The sequence below is a fragment of the Monodelphis domestica genome, chromosome 7, assembly GCF_027887165.1.
Source record: "Monodelphis domestica isolate mMonDom1 chromosome 7, mMonDom1.pri, whole genome shotgun sequence".
In the NCBI taxonomy this organism is placed as follows: Eukaryota; Metazoa; Chordata; class Mammalia; order Didelphimorphia; family Didelphidae; genus Monodelphis; species Monodelphis domestica.
In genome coordinates, this window is record NC_077233.1 from 168,789,028 (window position 1) to 168,812,509 (window position 23,482).

At 45.7% G+C, this 23,482-nt stretch overlaps 1 protein-coding gene across 1 annotated transcript; it reads right to left on the reverse strand.

Moving 5' to 3' along the window:
- Positions 1-1,255: 1,255 nt before the first annotated feature.
- On the reverse strand, positions 1,256-21,975 carry LOC103102989 (uncharacterized). Its single transcript, XM_007498863.2, has 5 exons — positions 21,755-21,975; positions 17,304-17,759; positions 12,793-12,936; positions 3,758-3,848; positions 1,256-1,950 (listed from the first exon to the last, which is right to left on the reverse strand). Exons 1-5 carry the CDS (start codon positions 21,807-21,809, stop codon positions 1,725-1,727), a joined length of 972 nt encoding a protein of 323 aa, XP_007498925.2. The 5' UTR covers positions 21,810-21,975; the 3' UTR covers positions 1,256-1,724.
- Between the last annotated feature and the right edge of the window lie 1,507 nt (positions 21,976-23,482).

A 23,482-nucleotide genomic window follows, 5' to 3' on the forward strand; every position in this document is an offset into this window, starting at 1 on the left:
AAAAATCAGGAGTTCCTGGACTCCCCTGGGCCTAGGGATGGCTCTCCCGTGGGCAGCGATGGCATTGTCTTACAGGGGTATTGGGTCATTCTTTGAGCAAAAAGAGGAAACTGTTGACTGTTACACATTTCTAGTGCAGGGAAGAGACTTTGGAGACTTTCTGGGCAGAGACTAGATGATGAAAGATTAAAAAATCAACCATGCTGACTAATTAAAACCCCACAACGGGATTGCCCTTTATTAAAGACATTGAAAACAAAATGTAAAAAAAAGTGGATAGAGCCAGACCTATGGATGGGGGATCCTGGGTTTTTTCTGGCCTCAGATACTCCCTAGCTGTGTGACCCTGGGCAAGTCACTAAACCCCAGTTGCCTCACCCTTGGCACTTTTCTGTCTTAGAATGAATATGAGGACAGAAGGTAAGTAAGGGTGTCTGAGGTGGAACTTGAACCCAGGTCTTGCTGACTCCAAGTCTAGCCCTCTCTTCACTGCCATGCTATGTGTGTCCTTCACTGGTCTTCAAGTATATCATGAATGATCTTGTGAGAGGTCCAACTTTATTAAGCTAAACAGCTGGTGTATGCTGGGTACCACTGGGAGCTGCGCACACACACACCAACGCTTACCCTGGGGTGGTGGAATGGGAATGTAGAATATGGCGTATACTCCCAGATATGGTAGATGTGTTGGCTATTAAAAAAAACCAACACAACAAACCCTTACCTTCTGTCTTGGAGTCAATACTGTGTATTGGCTCCAAGGCAGAAAAGTGGTAAGGCTAGGGCAATGGGGGTCAAGTGACTTGCCCAGGGTCACACAGCTGGGAAGTGTCTGAGGCCAGATTTGAACCCAGGACCTCCCATCTATAGGCCTGGCTCTATCCAGTAAGCCACCAGAAGTCCCTTAGTGTTGGCTGATTTTGCTGAACGGCTCTTTTTTTCCTCCACTTTTTAAAATCTTGGTTATCATCTCATTAACATATCCACCAATCAGGACTGCTAGGGGAGGTCCAAATGATGTACAGTCAGAAGACAGACAGACAGATCTGGGTCTATAAGAGACCTCACCTTCCCTCAGTCAGTCAGCAGCTTTGATGCAAATGGAGGCGTGCCACCGACACCTTGAACAAATGATAGTATGCCTGGGGAAAAATGAAATCCCGTAAGATTTGACTTTCTAGGTGGGGAAGGGGGGGGCGGGGAATAGAGATTTGGAAATAACGTACAAATGAGATCTCAATAAAAAACGAGAGTATTTTAACAAAAAAGTATGCTCTCAAAGAGCTTATATTCTTAGAGAGAAAACTACATGTACATAAAAAAATTAATTACAAAAAAAAATATATATATATATACACACACACACACATAGAAATCTCCAGAGGAAGGACAGGCCTAATAAACTTTTTTTTTTTACTCTTACCTTCTATCCTAGAATAAATACTAAGTATCGGTTCCAAGGCAGAAGGGTGGTAAGGCCTCAGCAATGGGGGTTAAGTGACTTGCCTAGGAAGCCTTGGAGGTTAAATTTGAACCCAAGACCTCCTGTCTCCAAGCCTGGCTCTCTATCCACTGAGCCCTGTCTCCCAGGGGAACTTAGGTCTAAGGTTCTGATGAGCCCCTTTTTTCTCTTTCTCTCTTTTTCACGCTCTCTCTTGAGCTCTCATAGCAGAGTTCAAGACAGGTTTAGAAACAAGGCAGCCCATTGAAAAATGCAGGTCCGACTAATTATGCAGATGCCCAGCGCCAATGAAGAGAGGGGTGATGCTGCCATCTTTCCACTCGATGAGTATCTCGCCGTGCTGCAGGGATGGGGAAGGGGAGATAGGGGAACCCGGGGTTCCGGGGCTTCCCTGGCCAAGGGATAGCTCTCCCTTAGGCAGTAATGTGGCTCTGGGACCACTCTGGGAATAGTTCTCCAGGGCCGATAGAGTCTTCTTTTGCTTTTTCCTGTAGGTCAGGGAAGAGAACAAAGGGATTTGGTTATTAATCTCTGCCAGTGACTACAACCCTCTCTAGGCTCTCAGGACTGCTCTCTTCCTCAGGGGTAATAAATAGGATTACAGCTATGTAGTCAGAAGCTATTATCTAATTCTGCCCATTTTCCTTCATCTTACAGATAATAAACAAACAAAAGAGTGACAGAGTAATTAGTTTACTAAAGTGACATAAACCAGTATACAACTAGAGTTTGAACCCAGGGCCTTTGCTTCAAAATCAAGAACTTTTTCCCCCCTGCCTCTCTTTTGGGTGATTCATTCCTGGAGTGATAGACATTTGTGGGAATTTAAGTTTTGAAAAAGTTATATTGGGCCTGGAGTTAGAAAGCCTCATCTTCCTGAGGTCAAATCTGACTTCAGACACTTATTAGCTGTGTGACTGGGCAAATCACTCACTTTGCCTCAGTTTCCTCATCTGTAAAATAAGCTGGAGATGGAAATGGCAAACCACTCTGGCCAGAAAATCCCAAATGGGGCCACAAGAGTCAGACGTGGCTAAAAAATGACAACAGCAAAAATAGCGTTTACAGAGAACTTTAAGATTTGAAAAGCACTTTACAAATATCTCATCTTCACTACAACCCTGGAAAGGAGGTACTATTTTATCTCATTTTAAAGATAATGTCATGGAACTAGTGAGTGAGTCAGGATTTGAACTCAGGTCTTCTTGGCTTGAGGTCCAGCACTCTATCCTCTACCACTTAGCTTCCTGAGGAATTCACTTTAATCTTCCCAAGCCTCAGTTTCTTCATCTATAAAATGGAGATACATATATCTCTATCTACAGAATGGAGATAAAATCCCTATAACATCTAAACTAGATGAGATTTTGAATACATAAAATTAGAAACCGCACCATATCATGCGCTGTTATATAAACATTAGTTTTGTTTTGTTCCTAATTCTGAGAGATGAGATGGCTGGGAGCAGTCTAGAGCAGTAGCAGTAGAAACCCTACTTGCTCTGCATTGTCTCAAAGACTGATGTCAGAGGAGCTCATACCTTACCCTGGAGTTGCTCTCCCTGCTCCTAGAACTCCCTTGGCTGCTTCTTACCCTTCTTCCAACAAATTGCCATCAGGATCCCCTTCCCATCTTCATTTTCCCCTTCTTTCACTTTAATGCCCATTGGCTTGTGCCCCAAGCCTTCTGGGTACTGCTCTGTGCTAAGGAATGCCTAGCGACTAGAATGCTGGGAGCAACTTTACCAATGTGGTGGAGTGCCGGGCTTGCCGTCAGGAAAACTCTTCCTAAATTCAAATCTGGCCTCAGACACTGACTGTGAGACCCTGGGCAAGTCACTTAACCCCGTTTGCCTCAGTTTCTTCATCCGTAAAAACCCCAAACGGGGTCATGATTAAAACCGAACAACAGTTGCATCCTTTCATTTCACCGATAAGGGAACCAATCCCTACAGCAATGAAATTACTCACCCAGGATCACGAAGAACGGGGACCTCAGGAGAGGGAGAGAGAACACGGAAGTTGGGAGAGGAAGAGAAGAACGTGGAAGTCAGGGGAGGGAGAGAGAAGAACGTGGAAGTCGGGGGAGGGAGAGAAAAACGTGGATGTCGAGGGAGGGAGTGAGAAGAACGTGGGTGTCGAGGGAGGGAGAAGAACGTGGGTGTCGAGGGAGGGAGAAGAACGTGGGTGTCGAGGGGGGAGGGGGAAGAACGTGGGAGTCGAAGGAGGGAGGGAGAAGAGAAGGACTCGGTTGTCTGCTGAAGGAGAGTGGCGGCAGCATTGACAACACACTCACCTGTTATAACAGATATTGAGGGTGAGGATGGAGACTCCCAGGACACAGGCCAGTAGGCTCAGGACCATCATAGCTGTCTTCCAATTTGCTCCTGAAATTGGAGGTCTGTCAACTACTATCGTGAAAGAGAGGGCAAAACCTCTCCGCCCCAGGCAAAAGGCCGCTTGGAATCCCTCCCCTCCCCTCGAAATGCCTTCCCCAGGCAGCCGAGCCCTCCTCTTGGCCTTACAGCCCGAGCCTCATCCATTTTCACTCACCTGGGACCACTCTCTCGTCCTAGCAGTCCCCGCTCTCAACAGTCACAAAGGAATCGGAAGAGATGTATGAAACTCATTTTATGTTCACATATTCATGAATCGTGGCCTAATGTGTCCTTCCCGGGGATTTGCAATGGCAAACAGAATAAAGCTCCAATAGGGAAATTCTTGGGGCCTGGACGAGTCCCTTGGAAAGAATTTGGGGGAATGGAGGGGAGGACTTCTCCGGAAGCCTCCGCTCAGTGCCTCTCGCTTCCTTTCTCCTGGCCCCTCCCTCACACAGACTGAAAGTTCATCCCATACCCAGAGAGCAGACCCGCTAGTAACTCTTGCAGTCTTCTATGGGAGAGAACACCCAAGTGTCTGCCCAAGCTTGCTGGGCCTGGAATGCAGTTCTCATTTACCCACATGGGCCAGGCCCTTCCATTCAGGGCCATTCTCCACGGACAAACTCTTAATTAAAGGATGGTCATCTCTTTTCCTTTACAGATTTTGTTTTCTGAAATCTGTAGTCATAAAGAATCATAAGACTGAGGCAGCTAGGTGGCTCAGCAGAGAGAAAGCCAGACACAGAGACAGGAGGTCCTGGGTACAAATGTGACCTCGGATACTTTCCATCTGTGTGACCTTGGGCAAGTCATGTAACCCTGTTTGCCTCAGTTTCCTTATCTGTAAAATGAGCTGGAGAAGGAGATGGCGAACTTGTCCATAATCTTTTCCAAGAAAACCCCAAATGGGGCACAGGGAGTCAGACATGACTGAAAACTGAACAATAAAGAGCAGAAAGCAATTTTCTCAACGTCTCACACACCAATAGTAAATAGCCAGAATGTGAACCCAGGTCCTCTGAATCTGAATCTAGCACTTTTTCCAGGGAATCCATTTTCACCAGGTTTCTGTTAGTTCTGGTCCTCAGAGAGGCAGACACCAAAGAAAGAAGGGGTTCAGTCAGTGGAGGAGGAATTCAGAGTAAGGCAGGCTCTAAAATAATCCAAATCATCTTCTTTTTTTTTTTTATTAGAACTAATTAGTTCTAAGGCAGAAGAGGAGTAAGGGCTAGGCCAATTGGTGGTTAAGCAACTTGTCCAGGTCACACAGCTAGGAAGTGTCTGAGCTCAGATTTGAACCCAGGACTGCCCATCTCTATTCCTGACTCATAATCCATTAGGCCACTTAGCAGCCCTGTCTTCTTCATAAAACATTCCAGTGTTGGGCACATCTAGGGAATGTACCTTGGGTTTGGGGGGTACTTGTCTTCCTCTGGTGTGGCAAATGGCTTTTACACTGGTCTAGGCCCTCTGATGAGGTTGCAGAGGCACACAGTGTGGGAAACCACAGCACATTTGTGACTTTAAAACTAATTTCCATCCAAATATATAAAGATATATTTTATAGATGCCATACAGGTTTTTAGTGCATTTTCACATGCTTGGCAGTAAGTTATATGGCTAAAAAATTTAACTAAGAATCTCTCAGGGGGAGGCAGGTAGGTGCCACAGAGATAGGGCAACTAGGTAGCACAGTGGATAGTGCACCGAGCCTGGAGTCAGAAGGTCCTGGGTTCAAATTTGACCTCATACACTTCTAGTTGTGTGACCCTGGACAAGTCACTTAATACCAGTTACCTAGCCCTCACTTCTCTTCAGTCTTGGGACCAATACATAGTATTGATTCTTTTTTATTTTATTTATTTTTTATTTTTAAAAAGATATTTTGGTAAAAAAAAATAAATAAAAAGATATTTTGGGGGCAGCTGGGTAGCTCAGTGTATTGAGAGCTAGGCCTAGAGACGGGAGGTCCTGGGTTCAAATCTGACCTCAGACACTTCCCAGTTGTGTGACCCTGGGCAAATCACTTGACCCCCATTGCCTAGCCCTTACCACTTTTCTGCCTTAAGACAGAAGGTAAGGGTTTTAAAAAAATATATTTTATTTTTCCAATTACATGTAATCACAATTTCCCGCATACATTTTCTGAAGTTATACAATTCAAATTGTCCCCCTTCTTCCCTTCTCTCCTGGCTTCTAGAGAGGGTAAGCAATTTGAAACTGGTACTGAGCTGCTATTTGAATGATTAAAAATAGCTGTATTCTCAAGGGGGAAAATGTACACAGTATTGATTCTAATGTGGTGTATGGGGTGCTCAGGGAGGGGTGGTATCTCTGGTATGGAGGGCTTGTCATGCCCTCATAGGGCAGCTTTCCAGCCTCTGACCCTCACCTGACACCCAGCTCTCACTTGTGGCTCCCAGTAGCTGCTAGCATGTGGCAGCGGCCACACCCGGGCAACGGCTTCAACAGGCCGGCCAAACCTTGTGAGGGTAGCCATCGGGTCGTCGACCCCTGGTGAACCAGGGCTTTGCTCACCCAGCATGTGAAGACTGCTTCGGCTGAACAGGCGGAAGAAACCAACAAGAAGGTTCAACGGCTGAGAGGGCGACGCAGCAAAGCACTGTGGAGTGCTCAGGGCGTGTTGGAGCACAAAGGACAACACGGCCATCCAATGCAGCTGAGAAAGTCTCCAGGTGCAACGACTTTTCGTGCCACTGGACCCAGGCTTCCAATGCCGAGAGAGTGGGACTGTCTCTGTGCATCGGCTTTTCCACTTAAATCTCCTTCACGCACAAGTATCTTTGTGCACACTCATCTATCCTAACCCCGTCCACACTCTTCAAGACCTGCGGCGATGGGGGAGTGGCGACGCAACAGGTGGAGGTGACCACTGACAGTTGTAGTCACGATCCTGCATGTAGGCGGCCCACAGACCAGTGGTCGCTCATCCCTGTGGGCAGCAGGGACGTTCGGCAGCATCCTGGGCGACTGAGCAGCCCTCTCTAGGGCAGCACTGCTCACCCTAATCAAGGGAGGGGACTAGAAAAGGTGTCCCAAACATTGCCTGCCCTACAAACACCCGGGCAGCACACAGCGGCTGGCGGGTCATTCCCTTTAAGCGGTCGAAATAAAAGAAAAAATACAAAGAAACTCCTACTAGGAGCATGGAACATCAGAACATTACTTGACAGAGAGAATACCCCAGACCTGAGAGAAGAACAGCTCTAATCGGTAAAGAACTGGCGCGATATAACATCGACATCGCAGCATTAAGCGAAACACGCTTACCAGAAGAGGGATCACTTAGCGAACCCACCACTGGATACACCTTCTTCTGGAAAGGTAGAGCCACAAATGAAGACAGAATCCATGGTGTTGGCCTGGCCATCAAGACCAGTTTGCTCAAACAGCTGCCAGACTTGCCTGTGGGCATCAGCAAGAGGCTCATGAAGATCTGCCTACCTCACAGCAAAGACCGGTATGCCACAATCATCAGCGCATATGCCCCTACACTGACCAGCACAGAGGAGACTATTGAGCAGTTCTACTCTGACCTGAGTGCCGTCCTGCACTCAGTGCCCACCAATGACAAGCTGATACTACTGGGAGACTTCAACGCCCTTGTTGGCCAGGACCATGAAAGATGGAAAGGAGTGCTTGGCAAACACGGCGTGGGCAAAACGAACAACAATGGCCTACTGCTGCTCAGCAAATGCTCAGAGTTCGAACTCACCATCATAAACACTGTGTTCAGAATGGCGAACAAATATTAAACAACATGGATGCACCCACGATCAAAACAGTAGCATCTCATTGATTACATCATTGTACGCTGGCGAGACATCCAGGATGTACAGATCACCAGAGCCATGAGAGGAGCTGAATGCTGGACAGACCACCAATTGGTTAGAGCGACTCTTCAAATGCGCATTGCTCCTCACCATCCAAAACGCGCCCAGACAGTTCACGCATTTTACAATGTGAGTCATCTTAGAGATCTATCTTATTTGCAAACATTCCAGTCCTGCCTGAACTACAAGCTGTCTGTCAAGGGACCACTCACTGGAAGCTCAACCGAGAAATGGAACCAGTTCAGAGACGCAGGGAAGGAAACATCAAAGGCAGTCCTAGGCCCCAAACAACGCAACCACCAGGACTGGTTCGACGAGAACAACACTGCTATTGAAGACCTATCGAGCAAAAAGAACAAAGCCTTTATGGAGTGGCAAAATAACCCAAACTGTGCTCCTAAAAAGAACAGATTCAAGTCTCTCCAAGCCACGGTGCAGTGTGAGATCAGGAAAATGCAAGACCGATGGTGGGAAAAAAAGGCAGAAGAAATCTAGCGCTTTGCTGATACAAAAAACTACAAACAATTTTTCAGTGCCCTCAAGACTGTCTCTGGGCCATTAAAACCTACCACCACTCCCTTGCTATCCTCTGATGGTGACACACTCATAAAAGATAAAAAAAGCATCAGCAACAGGTGGAAAGAACACTTCAGTCAGCTTCTCAACTGACCTTCTTTAGTCGACCAAAGCGCCCTTGACCAGATCCCCCAAAACCGCACCATTGAACAACTTGACATCCCTCCTTCAATAGAGGAAGTCCAAAAAGCCATTAAACAAATGAGTGCAGGCAAGGCACCCGGTAAAGACGGGATCCCAACCGAGGTGTACAAGGCCTTAAATGGAAAGGCGCTTCAGGCATTTCACATAGTGCTGACCAGCATATGGGAAGAGGAAGACATGCCCCCAGAACTCAGTGATACCTCCATTGTAGCCCTATACAAGAACAAAGGCTCACGAGCAGCCTGTGACAACTACAGAGACATCTCACTACTCTCCGCTGCTGGAAAGATCCTTACCCATGTTATACTGAACAGACTCCTGTCATCTGTTTCAGAGCAGAACCTGCCTGAATCACAATGTGGCTTCCAACCAGATCACAGCACCATCGACATGGTCTTCATGGTGAGGCAAATGCAGGAAAAATGCCTTGAGCAGAACCTGAGTCTCTACATTGTCTTCATAGACCTGACAAAGGCATTCGACACAGTGAACAGGGATGCATTGTGGGTGATCCTCAGCAAGCTCGGCTGCCCAGCAAAATTCGTCAAACTGATCCAGCTCTTTCATGTCGACATGACAGGGGAAGTCCTATCTGGTGGAGAGACTTCTGATCGCTTCAACATCTCCAATGGCATGAAACAAGGCTGCATCCTTGCTCCGGTGCTATTTAACCTATACTTCACCCAAGTATTATGACATGCTATGATGGATCTAAATCTGGGCGTCTACATCAAATACCGACTGGATAGCTCACTATTCGGCCTTTGCCGCCTGACTGCAAAAACAAAAACAACAGAGACACTCATCCTGAAAGCTCTCTTTGCAGATGACTGTGCTCTCATGGCCCACCAAGAAAATCATCTTCAAACCATTGTGGACAGGTTCTCTACCGCAACAAAACTGTTTCGCCTGACCATCAGCCTCAGCAAAACAGAGGTGCTGTTCCAACCCGCACCAGGGAGGCCAACGAACCAGCCGTGCATTACAATCGATGGCACGCTGCTTTCTAACGTCAACACTTTCAAGTACCTGGGCAGCACCATCGCCAATGACGGGTCCCTAGACCATGAGATCAATGCCAGGATCCAAAAGGCCAGCCAGGCACTCGGGTGGCTGCGCTGCAAAGTCCTCCAACACAGAGGTGTAAGCACTGCGACGAAGCTCAAAGTGTATAACGCAGTGGTCCTCAGCTCACTCCTGTACGGTGTTGTGAAACATGGACACTGTACCGGAAGCACATGAAATAGCTGGAGCAATTCCACCAACGCTCTCTCCGGTCAATCATGAGGATCCGATGGCAGGACCGAATCACCAACCAGGAAGTCCTCGACAGAGCCAACTCCACCAGCATCGAAGTCATGGTCCTCAAAACCCAGCTACAATGGTCTGGACACGTCATCCGCATGGACCCACAGTGAACACCAAGACAGGTATTCTATGGTGAACTGTCAGCTGGACTCAGGAAACTAGGCCGACCAAAGAAAAGATACAAGGATCAGCTAAAGTCAAACTTGAAGTGGGCTGGCATTACACCAAAGCAACTAGAACTTGCTGCCTCTGTCAGAAGCAGCTGGCGAATCCACACTAACCATGCCACCACCACCTTTGAAGATGAACGTCGACACCTTGCCGCTGCGCGTGAATGCCGACACCAGGCCACAGCCGCACCTCCCATAACAACTGGCGTCCCATGCCCCATGTGCCACAAACTTTGCACCTCAGTCTTTGGACTTCAAAGCCATATGAGGGTACACTGTAGATGAAAACGCACAAAGACAATTGTCATTCTCTGTCACCGAGAGACTACTACTATTGATTCTAAGACAGAAGGTAAAGGTTTAAAAAAAAATTCTTCCCTGCAACTATGTAAGCTATTAATGACGATGATTCAGACTTGAAAGTGAAGGAACCAGAGAAGAGAAACGGTGCTTCCTCCTTGGAAAGATACTTCTGGATTTAGATATTGACTGGTCACAAGCTTTCCATCGTTCCACCAAGGGCAGGAATCCAAGACAAATAATACATCATTGTCTCTCATGCAGAAAGGGATCAGAGTTTCATAGGTCCAGTCTTGGAAGGTGCCTCAGAATCCATCTAGTCCAATTTCTTCATTTTACAGATGATAGAACAGAGAGGCCCAGAGTAGAAGAGTGAATTTCCCATGGTCTCAGGAATAGTAAATGATGAGAGGCATGATTTTAATTCAGATCATCTGAGTCCAAAGTCAGTTCTCTTTCTTCTTATTGTTCAATTGTGTCTGACTTCCTAACCTCATTTGGGGTTTTCTTGGCAAAAATACTGGAGTAATTGCCATTTCCTTCTCCAGCTCATTTTACAGATCAGGAAACTGAGACAAACAGCGTTAAGTGACTTATCCAGGGTCATGAAGCTAAAAAGTGTATGGGGGAAGATTTGAACTCAGGAAGATGAATCTTCTTGATACCAGGTTGGGCGCTCTATCTACTGGGTCACCTAGCTGCCCAATGTGCTTCCTTCCTTCCTTCCTTCCTTCCTTCCTTCCTTCCTTCCTTCCTTCCTTCCTTCCTTCCTTCCTTCCTTCCTTCCTTCCTTCCTTCCTTCCTTCCTTCCTTCCTTCCTTCCTTCCTTCCTCCCTCCCTCCCTCCCTTTCTCCCTCCCTCCCTCCCTTCCTTCCTTCCTTCCTTCCTTCCTTCCTTCCTTCCTTCCTTCCTTCCTTCCTTCCTTCCTTCCTTCCTTCCTTCCTTCCTTCCTCCCTCCCTCCCTCCCTCTCTCCCTCCCTCCCTCCCTTCCTTCCTTCCTTCCTTCCTTCCTTCCTTCCTTCCTTCCTTCCTTCCTTCCTTCCTTCCTTCCTTCCTTCCTTCCTTCCTTCCTTCCTTCCTTCCTTCCTTCCTTCCCTCCTTCCCTTTTTTCCTTCCAACCCTTACCCCCTGTCTATTGGTTCCAAAGCAGAGTAATCATAAGGGCTAGGCAATGGTGGTCAACTGACTTGCCCAGGATCACACAGCTAGGAAGTGTCTGAGGTCAGATTTTAACCCAGGACCTCTCATCTCTAGGCCTGGCTCTCAATCCACTGAGCCACCCAGCTGCCCCCTCCAAATGTTCTTTCCATAGTCTACAAACTAGTGGTTGACATCTCTCCCAGCCCCAGCCCAATCTACTTGGGCTAGATAGTATCCATTCTAAGAGAGAAGGTAAGTGTTTAATAAAGAAATGAATGCTTGTTGATTGATGACTGTTGGGCCCACATCCATGTGGCTACATCCTGCAGCCATATACCTACATCCTGGGTTTCCGTGGGATGGGAGGTCGGGCAGAAGCTAAGCAAAGCGGAAGCTTAGCAAGGAACAGCTGCTTATAGTGACAGTAAACTTGGGGTGATCACCCATATGGTAGATCAGTGCTACATAGGGTCTCTGTAAATTTTCCCTGTTTCAATAGAGAGACAGAAGCACCCTGAGTTCATGAGTCACTCCAAGACACTGGACCCTGATGCTTGAGGAGTTTTTTCTCTAAGGGGAAAAAGCCTTGGGAGAGATGCCTTAGGATAGATAGATGATAGATAGATAGATAGATAGATAGATAGATAGATAGATAGATAGATAGATAGATAGATAGATAGATGGATGGATAGGGAGAGAGAGAGAGAGAGAGAGAGAGAGAGAGAGAGAGAGAGAGAGAGAGAGAGAGAGAGAGGAGAAGAGAAAGGGAGAGAGAGGCTATGGGAGCAGTTGGAGGGGAAATGAGGTTCTGGATTTTTTAACTTGACTATCAGGCAGGATCATGGGCTTGTGGGAGACATTCATGCTGGTTAAACTAAAGTGGCCTAAACATATTCATTCCTCATTCATTCTGATTCATGTTTTATACTCAGGTTTAAAGTAAATCTATGAATCAGTCAGCAAGGCATCAAAAGGAAAGAGCCCATTGGATGGGGGCAGAGCCAAGCTATATCCACACTGAACCCTAGACCCTGAGGCCCAGGAAGAAATAAACCTCTTGACAACTAAAACATTTAAATTTTTGGTAAATGTCACATACAGACAAATCAAAAATCGCATAATCAGACTTAACATAGCTGCTTGCCTATGCTATGCCACTTGGGGCTGGCAGAACAATGAGTATGTTTGCTTTTATCTCTGTGATATTTACTGGTCTGTATGGGAATTTAATCTCAGTCTTCTGGTCCAGCATCTCAGCGTCATGCTCCTGTAATCACTATATACCAGATCTAACAGACTGAATTCATGCTCTAAAAAAGGAAAGAAGGCATCCTCAGTAAGACACACACAGGATACAATGATTCAGAAAGTTGTAAATCTATTATGTAAAGGTCCCAGAGTCATACAAATTACTTGTGATCCAGGTAGTAGATGGGGTATGAAAATAGAACTGCTTACCTCTCTCTGCTAACAGGGGTTCTTCCACCCATGTTGGAGAAGGTGTATAGGTGAGGTTGCTAGTGGGAGTGACATTTGCTGTTACTACAGAGTCCCACAAAGACAGGTCTTCCTCATTTTGCTGCAGAGAAACAGTGGTTTCAGCTAGGAAGGAGACAGGTAATGAGGAGGGGAGATTGTCACTGTGTACATAGACATGTAAAATAATAGCTTAAAACATTTCCTGCAAGGAGTTTTTGTTCTTCTTTGGGGCCCCATTCTTCTCTCACCCTCTTAAGTGTGGTAGTCGGCCAGGCTCATTTTCCCATCCCTAGGTTTGGAGATCTCATCCACTCCCTAGAGTCAAGGATCACTTCTCTGCAAATGTCTACATATCCTTTCCTAGTATCTTACCTGAGCTCCAGCCCTAATTCTGCAACAACTTATTGAGGATCTCCTTTTGGGGGTCCACCAAGACCTCCAATTCATCATGGACAAGACCAAGCTCAAACTGTTCACTCTGCTGAACAACAACAAAAAAGACAAAAACTGCCCTTCTTCCCAGCTTCCAGAATTCTGGTGTTGATACTATTATTCTCTCACTTACCTAAAAAAATCTTAGTCATTAATGACTTCCCCTTCACATTCAATCAGATTCCAGGTCCATTCAATCCAACTTCCACATCCCATCTTGAATAGGTCCCTTTCTGCATTCTCACTTTCTTTTCTTGATTTTTGACTGGACTATTATAATTGCTCCTGATAATTATTCTCCCTGTCTCCAGTCTCCCCAGGTATGACCATGCTAATCCCCTGCTCAAAAATATTCATTGGTTCTCCATTTTCTACAGGCTAAAACACAAGCTCCTTAGCCTGTGATTTAAGATCTTCCATAATCTGGCCAAAATTACAAATTACAGCTGAATTGGTAATCTGCATCAGTGAAGGGAGTTTCTACTTCAGGAGTTCCCAACATTGATGAAGCCATAGATCAGGACTGTCAAAAAAAAGCTAGGCTCTGGGAATACAATGATGAACAAGACCATTTCATGCTGTTCTCCCATTGTCAGAGGGCAACTACAATGTCTAGAGAAGAATTACTCCCTTCCAGAATTAGTCAGACCCCAGTCCCCAGAGGGTAAGTGTCCCTTCTCCAAGGGAGAATCTGTTCCAAAGATGCCTTGCCAATTCCACTGCTTGCTTGATCTCTGGATTTCCTGGGAATTTTGCTGTTGGCAAATGCTAGAAATTTCTAGAAATGCTCTTCTTCCTGACCTCCACCTCTTAGTTTCCTTCAGTACTCAGCTCAAATCCTACCATCTGCAGGAGACCTTTCCAAGTCCTTCTAGCTGCTAATATCTTCCATCTATTTGGACTGTATCTTATATGTACCTAGTTGTTTAGGCTGTATGGGGGGCTCAGAGAAAACTAGTACCTCTGGTGTGAGTGCTTCTCAGGGTAGCTTTCCTCCTTTGGTATCTACCTGCCCACCCAGCTCTCACTTGTGGCTCCAAAAAGCTGTAGCATGCCCAGTGGCCCACTGATAGGCAAGCTAAACCAGACTGAGGGTAATCAACAGCCTCCAGCCTGTCTGTGAATTAGGGGAGTGTCTCACTTAGGAATGTGAAGATTTCCAAGGATGGATGGCTAGATGACAACAATTTGTTCTAATGGCCAAGAAGGCAATGGAGGCAGGCAAGCACTGTAGAGTGCTTAGAACTTCGTTAGAAATTGAAGAAGCCATGGTCATCCACTGCATCCCAAACCATCTCTATCTATCTTGACTTTTTCCCTGATGCTGGACTTCCATGACTCTGGAAGAGAGAGTGATGTTGATGCCTTTATGCAACTCTTCCTTACTTAAATACAATTTATGTGTGTGTCAGATGACATCACCAGTGATATCATTTTGGTTCTCTTTGATTACAAGGATGATGACCAACCTAATTATTTGGATGTTGCCTCCTGAATCAGAATGGAAGACTTTGAGGTGAGGTACCATGTCTCTGCTTTCCACTATCTCCCCAGCACTTAGTGCTGGGCTCGGCATATGGTAAACACATAATAAATGCTTTATGATTGATTGAATATACTGAAGTGTTTTTTCTCTCCATGCAGAAAGCAGAGGGAGCGTGTTGTACCCTCTGTACTACTCATATCCAGGCTTCCATGATCCCTCTGCTCTAAACTGTACATGTTCTGGAGAAGCAACACCTTTTCACTAGACTCTGCCTCTACCTGCCCCTTATCCTAGAACTGAACCACAGGGGATCTAGAGTTTCCCTCCCTGGGCTGAAGTTCATAAAGCCTATCACACTACCCAACATGTCAGTGCCCTGGGACTCTTGCTTGGGAGAGAGAAATGGAGAAAGCATGGACTTTTAATGGCGAATGGAAAGTTCCCAGAGCCACAGGCATATGGAAAGAAGCTGACACCCCAACCTGTCACTGATTCCCAATTCCTGCACTCCACCCCCACCCAATACTGTTAAGAATGAGTTGCTTCAGTGGAGTCATTTTTCTCCCTGAAAGAGCTGAGACTTCAGTTTGCTCTTGGATCATGGAGCTCCTGATTCTTGTGTGCTCTATCAACTCAACCCATCTGAATGACTCCTCTGATTACAGTTTGATTTTCTTGCTTTAATTAACTATCACTTACTCTCCGCGACTGTCTTTTGAGTGAAAAGGGATCATGGAAGGGAAGCTAAACTAGCTAAGATTAAGCCAGCTGTGTCTCTCCCACCCCTTCCCCGCAGAATGACCTGGGAAATAACCTTTCCTGACCCCCCTCCCCAAGAGGGATTTTTTTCCATGTCCCTGGATTGCAAATATCTGATGACATTTTATTGTTATTTTGATCTAATTTTAGTAACAATGCCCCCTCTTGAAGATGGGGAAGGAAAAGCATGACTGACTGCCCATTCCTGGTTATCTTCCAACTCTCCACAAAGGGAAAGTGGGGTAGGATATTCCAGATCTATCTATCTATCTATCTATCTATCTATCTATCTATCTATCTATCTATCTATCTATCTATCTATCTCTTCATCTCTGTCTGTCTGTCTGTCTGTCTGTTTGTCTATCTATCTATGCTGCATGCAAATCACCCACACCTGTGTTGAATGGTACATCTGTTAAAACATATATCATTTGGCCTTCACTATAACCCCATGATCTAGGCAATATCACCCCCGTTTTATAGATGAAACTGGGGCTCAGTGGGGTTCTTTGACTTGCCCAGGGTCACATAGTTTTAAAGTTTCCAAGCAGGCAGGATTTGAACTCAGGTTTTCCTGACTGCAGATCCAATGCTCTAACCATTCCCCCACCTAGTTAACTAAAAGGAAAACTTCATGCTATAATTTTCACAAGAAGTTTGAGAAGAAATAAGAAAATGTACCTCCCTCCCTTCCTAGTCAGGATGGGGGAGCTATGTCACATATACCATCAATCTCAGGTATAGATCAGATGGCGTGGCTGAACTTTTTTTCTTATTCTTTGTTATAAGGAATGAGTGGCCAGGTTGGGGTGGGGGTAGGATATTTTGGAAAGAAATCTCCCAGTTTGACAGTTGGAAGGAATAGAAAAGCAAAAATATCAATTTAAAAAAATGTATTCTTCATTTCAGAGCAAACTACATTTAAATAAGGAGCCCAGAAAGAGCAAAATGCCCCAAGACACAGCCATGGCGCTTTGAAATTGTGAAGCCCAGTTACAGCTGGCAGGAGGTTTGCTCAGTGCAGGGAAGGGTTCCCAGCGCTGCCCTGGTCCCTTTCTGCCCAGAGCCAGACCCGGTCCCCATAGGCTAAGCTTTCTTTACATTTCTCTAATGCTCTCTAGGAGGTGGGTGGGGTGCGTATTCCTCTCATTTTACCCATGAGCTAGCTGAATATGCTATGCTGACTCCCTATGCCCAGGGTCCCTGGGTGCTTAGGGACAGAGACAGCCAGTATGCCCGGAATGCTCTCCTTCCTCACGCCTTGAGTTTCCGGGCTTCCTTCAAGCTCCAGATGAAATCCCGCTTCTCCTGGGAGCTTTCCCAACCCCTTCATTCCAGTGCCTTTCTGGGGCTTTCTCTCCAATTATCTCCTAGAAATCTTGTTCCGACCGGTTGTTTACGCGGCATCTCCCTATTAGACTCCCTACATCCTTGAGTGTAAGGACTATCTTTCGCTTTCCTTTGTCGCCCCAGCGCTCAGCGACATGCCTGGCAGAGAGTAAATGCTTGGGTTTGTTCTTTTAAACCCTTCCCTTCCCTCCTAGTATCGATTCTAAGAAAGAAAGGCTGCCAGAGCTAGGCAGGCAATAGGGGCTCAGGGACTTGCTCAGGGCCATGCACATAGGAAGGGACTGAAGCTACATTTGAACCCGGCTCCGCCCAACTCCAGGCCGCCATGCTACTTCGCTGCTGGAGCAAATGCTTGTGGACTTGGCTTGGCCCAGATCCCCTAACTCCAGACAGAAGGACGCGCCTTCCTCTACCCCACACTTCTAGGAGCAGGTTCGTAAGCGAGTCCTCGCAGCGCTCTCACCTCCGGGCGTGATGGGCTTCTCAGGGCTGCGGTCCCTTCCCCCAGGCCCAGAGGTCTCGGAGCAGACACCCGCCATGCCAGGCACTGCCCTCCAACGACTGAACTTGTCCTTCCGACGCAGAACGAAGATCTCCTGGGCGTGGGGCCGCCCGTGGAGGTGGAGGCCGAGCCCCTGCAGGCTCAGGTGGCCCTTACGGGAACACCCCCAGGCCTGGGGGAGGTGGCTGCCACAGTGGCTCAACTGGGCCACAGCAAACTCCCGGGCTTCCCCTACGGCGAGGCACCCAGGGACGTGCAGGCTGAAGAGGGCTCGACTGACCGGGTCCCAGCCCCATTGCTGGCCTTCAGCCTCAGGGTGGCAAGGGACCAGGGAGACCCGCTCCCCGCCCCGGGGATCCACCTGCAGGCACGCATTCAGCCCAGGATTATGGATCCGAAAGGCCTGGGTCCAGGAACCTGTTAAAGAAGAGGAAAGAGAAATTTGGGAGGCCCAAAATGTGGCTGGGGCCAGTGGGTGCTCCTGTAAGGTCTGATGTCTAGTTCAAACACTATTTCCTCTTTGATCACCCCAGCCAGCTCACAGGGATTAGTTTTCCTTCTCAGATCTCTGAGAAATCCATACGGCCCCAGACCATGGATACAGGTTCCCTTGACTAGATTATACACCCATTAAGGAAAGGGTCTCTGGCCTATTCCTCTGCGCATCCCTCAATACCCAGGGCCCACGGTTCTTTGTGACGAGGATGATCATGATCTATATTATACTCTAGGCAGCTTGGGGGTACAAAGAATAGAGCTTAGGGCCGGGGACTGGGAAAATCTGAGTTCAAATTTTGCCCTGAAACACTCACTAGCTGTTTGACTTTGGGCAAGTCACTTAACCTCTGACTTCCTGGGTTTCCTCATCTGTCAAATGCCTATAATAATAGCACCTACCTGTCGGCATTGTTATGATGATAAAATGAGATATTATTTGTAATAATATAAATTATTATGTATAGAAATATATAAACACAAATAAAATATAGAAATATAAACATATAATTTGTTATATAGTATATATTTATTTTAATATTATATAATAATAAATATAAATAAATTTATAAAAATACATTTGTATATTTATAATATATAATTTTATATATTTAAAACTTTATTAAATTTTATAAAAATATATACTATAAACAAATATTAAAATATAATAAATAAAAATTATATGTATTATATATAATATGCATAAAATGAGATATAATATTTATAGTGTTTTGCCAACTTTAAAGCAGTATATGAATGCCAACTTATCATTATTTTTTGTTATTACTTAAAAAGATGCAGGGGCACAGGCATGTTATCCACTACAAGGACACAGCCACATCATTTGTCCAAATTCATATCCTCTTCTTCCCTAATATGAACCCTCTGGTCTTCTACATAGATGTCCATTTTTTGTTTTTTTGTTTTTTTTGCTCAGTCATGTTCAATTCTTCAAGTTTGCATTTGGTGTTTTCTTGGCAAAGAACTAATGGTGAAAACATTTTGGCAAAAAAAATAAACAAAATAAAAAGCCCTGGAATGGTTTGTCATTTCCTTTTCCAGCTCATTTTACAGATGAGGAAACTAAGGCAAATAGGGCTTAGTGATGTGCCCAGGATTATATAACTAGTAAGTGAGGCCAGGGTCCATCTGACTCCAGGCTTGGCTCTCCATCCACTGTGCCACCTAGATAGGGGATTTTCTTGGCAAAGATACTGGAGGGCTTCGACATTTCCTTCTCCAACTCATTGTATAGATGAGGAAATTAAGGCAAATGGCTTGCTCAGCATTACCCAGATATCAAGTGTCCAAGACTAGATTTGAACTCAAGAAGTTGAGTGTTCCTTACTTCAGGTCTGGCGCTGTAGTCATTGCTGCCCATCTGGCCCATAGCGAGTGTTTCACAAGTGTTTGTTGATTGATAGATTGACATGTGGATTATCGGCACAAACATTTATTTGCAAGGCATGGCATATAGATACACACATGCCAATACACTCAGGCCTTGGGGGCCTCACTGTCCAGGAGAGAGACCATAAAAGGAAAGCCTAGAGCTCTCCAGTTGAAGCGCTTGGGGAGGAGGATGAAATCAGGGGACAGGGCCAGCTCTCCAGTTAAAAATAGGTCAGTACCCTGGGGACAGAGAGGAGCCAGGGGATGGGATCTGAGGGCCAAGGATGGGGAGCGAGTGTCTGGACAATAGCAGGAAAGAAAACAGCTTGAATTTCCATGGGATTTTCCCTTTCCCGCTCATACCCAAGCGGAAATCTTGTTGGGAATGGTTTGTGCAGCTGTTCTCTTGGGGGAAGATTTTAATGTTCCTTTCAGACTTTTCACAAGAGTAGAGCGTGTGAGTATGTGTGTGTTTTGTGGGTGAAGTGAAGTGGAACAGAGAATACATGTGTGTCTTCCCTAAAGGCCTAGCCCAGTGTTCTATAGGCAGTTGGCATTTCATACACTTAAAAAAGGTTTTTTTTTAATTTTAATTTAAAATTTTTTTTAATTTAAAAAATTTTAATTGAATCAACTGTTCTAAATAAATAACTTAAAAAAATTGAATCAAGTGGACAAAGGCAGAGCTTTAAATGCCAAGCTCAGAAAATCTGGATTTTATCCAGGAAGCACCAAGGAGGTCTTGGAGGTTTTAAAATGGGGAAGTGAGTAACACTTTAGGCAGATTACTCACTCTAGTTGTGATGGGTGCGAAGGACAGGATTAGGGAGAGAAGAGAAACAAGACCAATTAGGAGGTTATTACCATTGGTCTAGCTGAGAGTTAATCAGGGATTGAATTGGGATGGTCCTAGTGAAAGTGGAAAGTGGCCAGACTCATGGGACGATCATTCCCAGTGGGAGAATGGACAGAACTCGGTGACATCCCTACAGTCAGAGCTCATGGTCTCAGTTAGAGGGGTCAGAAATAGGTGCTTGGCTCTCTTGGCTCCTAGTTTTGCTTAATTGTTTTCCTTTGTTACAAGGGAGGTTTTGGTATATCTCTAAACACTTTATCAGTAAAGAAAGAACACATCAATGAATTGGGAATACAATTTTAAAAACTTTCTATGAAAGGGAAAAATTAAAAATCCCCAACTAAACACCAAATTGGAAATCCTAAAACCTAAAGGAGAGATAAAAAATGTAAGAAGATCATTGAATTAATAACTAAAATTAGGAGTTGATTTTACAAAAAAATCAACAAAATAGATATACTTTTGGTTAATGTTATTAAGAGAGAGAGAAGAAAAAAAGTGAGGATTTGGGGAAAGTGGGAATGGGGAGGCAGAAGGGAAATATATTGGGAAAAAATACTGTAGTGGAAAAAAAGACCTCAATAATTAAAAAACAAATCCCTGTCCCTCCCACGCATATAATGAATCGTTAGAAAATAGATCACTAAAATGGCTAACTCCGGAGCTGGGCAACACAGTGAATAGCAAAGACAAGAGAGAGGGAATGGGGCAAGTCATAAAACCATAGGTTAGAGCAGGAAGAGATCTTAGAGGTCATCTAATCTGACTACTTCATTTTACAGATGAAGAAACTGAGGCCCAGGGACATTAAATTCCTTGCCCAACTTCCATAGGTTGAAAGTAACAAAATTGGAATTTGAAACCAGGTCAGTTCACTCCCTGTTCTGCCAGTTTGTGTTTGAGAAACAAAAGAGCTGTCTGGGCAGAGATCTGGGCCTTGGACCTCAAACTAGGGATTCTCCTCCCACCTTGGTCCTGTGGATAAGATTCTGGAATAATTGGACCCTCATTAGGAAAGGGTTCAGGGATGGGGGGAGGCGAACCAGACACATAATCCAGTAGCCTTCAGAGGCCTAAGAGAGTCCAGGCCAGGACAGAGGCCATTAGATCACCCTGATGGAAGGAGAGACTAAGCTGGGCACTGGCCCCAAGACACAAGGTCATAGGACCCAAGAATTCAGGGCCCAGACTCCATGGACTGAGGTGGAACTCATGAAGCTGCCCTTAGAACTCCCAGAGCATTCTGCAGAATAGGAAAATGAGGGATAGGGGTGAGCACATTTCCTAGGAAGCCAGGCAAGGGTCCATGGGCTCAAACCATAGCTTTCTTCTAGAATGATGGGTCTCCCCACCCACTTCTCCCCCTATTCTCCCCAATTCACCCCTTCAGGTACTCTCAGACATCCCCCCACACTTCTGCTGGGCATCATCCTTTTACCACAAAAGGCTCTCTTCAATGACCTTGAGAGTTTAAACACTGGAAGCCTCTCCAAGGTTCATCTTTTTCTTTCCCTGCTTCAGGCTATTCCAGGCTATCCCTCCCCTATCCCAAACAGTAAGGGGACCTAATGAGGGTCTGTCATGTTCTCAGAGATGTCTCCCCCAAGTATTCCCTTCTGATCGCCCATCCCCACGGTCTCTCCACTCAGAGGGGAGAGACCAGACTCACCCAAGAACCAGAGGAGGAATCCTAGCCAGGTCATCTGGGATAGAGGCCACTCCATCGAACTGTCAAGGGGCAGGAAGATTGGGCAGGGGGATCCCCCCTCCTCCAGATGCTCCCCTCCCACTCTGGGTCAGGCCTGGGGTGGGAGGGGAGGCCAGGGAGCCTGGCAGTTGGGGAGCTTGGACTGTAGCTCTTTGAGCTGGTACAGAAACTGTGACGGGAGAGGGAGGAGAGGGAAATAGTTAAGGAGGGGGCTAGAGCAGGGGAGGAAGCCTGGGGGACCGGATAGGGGTGGAGCAAGAGAACAGTGAGAGGGAGAAAGGATAGGAGGAAGAAGGAAGATGAGTAAGAGAAGGAAACCAAGGAGGATGAGTGAGAAGAAAAGAAAAGGTAGTAGAGAGGAAGGGAGGAGGAAGACAAGGGAAAAAAGCAGAAAAAGATTGAGAGGAAGAAGAAAAGGCAAGAGAGAAGGGAGAAGGAAAATGAAGAAGTGCTCAGGAGGCCATTTAACCATTTTTTAAGCCTTTACCTTTCATCTTGGAAATAATACTAAGTGTTGGTTCTAAGGCAGAAGAGTGGTAAGGACTAAGCAAGTGGGGTTAAGTGATTTGTCCTAAATCACATAGCTGGGAAGTATCTCAGGTCGGATTTGAACCCAGGACCTCCTGTCTCTAGACTTGGCTCTCTATCCATTGAACCACCTAGCTGCCCTCTCCTGTAGCCTTTTAATTATTTTATTTCAGATTATTTCAAATGCACTCTTTCATAATGCTCCTGTTATTAGGATGTATATACATCTCCTCTCTCATCAAAGTCCTATTGGAATTCTGAGAAAACAGACAGGGTTATGACCTGCCAATGTCAGATTGTAGAGGGTGGAGACTTTTCCTTTCTGGGTTAGGGACAGTCTCTCCTCCTTACTCTGCTTTTCTCTTCCTCCAAAGTCTTCTCACCCTCAGTGCCCCTAAGACTTGCTTTCATAGCTTGTGCAGAGTTTGGATGTGTTTCTCTTTCTCTCCCCTTTCCTATGAGTTTTCTTTGCTTGCAAAGCTGGGGAAGATTGGAGTAGAAAAAGTTTATATGCAGCATTTCACAGATTGGGAAACCGAGACTCAGCGAAGTTAAGGGGCATCATTATGTAGCAGAAATAGTTTTAGATTAAAAACAATGAGTGGAAAGAAGCAGAGGAGTATACTGAGAAGGGTCCTGTCCCTGGAGAGAATGAATGTGGGTTCAAATCCTGCATTGGATGCTGTGTGATCTTGAGTAAATTATTTACCCCTTGTGATCCTCAGTTGCCTCATCTGTAAAATGTAAGTGGTTGGACTAGATAGTTTTTGAGGTCTCTTCTGGATCTAGACCTATAAGCCTATTTTAAAAAAATCTACAAGGAAACAGATTTCAGCTTAACACAAGGAAAAACTATTTAGTGATTAGAACTGTTCAACAATGGAATGGGTCTATTAGAGGAGCTGGGAGGGAAGTAAGTTCACTGAATTGGAGGCCTTCCAGTGAAAACTAGATGACCCTCTTGTCAGGATGGTCAGAGGCTCAAAGGAAATGAGTCTCTCTTCTCTCTATCTGCTGCTCTACCTGGCTTTGACTCCAATGAACAAGGTGTCTCAACCAGATTAAGCTCATCACCTCTAATCTCATTGCCAAGCTAACCTAGCCGGGCTGGCATCACCTCCCTCAGAGCCTACAGACTGGATTCTGGAGAGTGGAAAACTA

Coding starts and splice junctions, on each gene's coding strand:
- LOC103102989 (XM_007498863.2), bottom strand. CDS start 21,809: ATGGAGTGGCCTCTATCCCAGATGACCTGGCTAGGATTCCTCCTCTGG. Junction 3,849..12,792: donor ACCCCTGTTAGCAGAGAGAG/GTAAGCAGTTCT, acceptor CTCCAATTTCAG/GAGCAAATTGGAAGACAGCT. Junction 1,951..3,757: donor CTCAATATCTGTTATAACAG/GTGAGTGTGTTG, acceptor CCTGACCTACAG/GAAAAAGCAAAAGAAGACTC.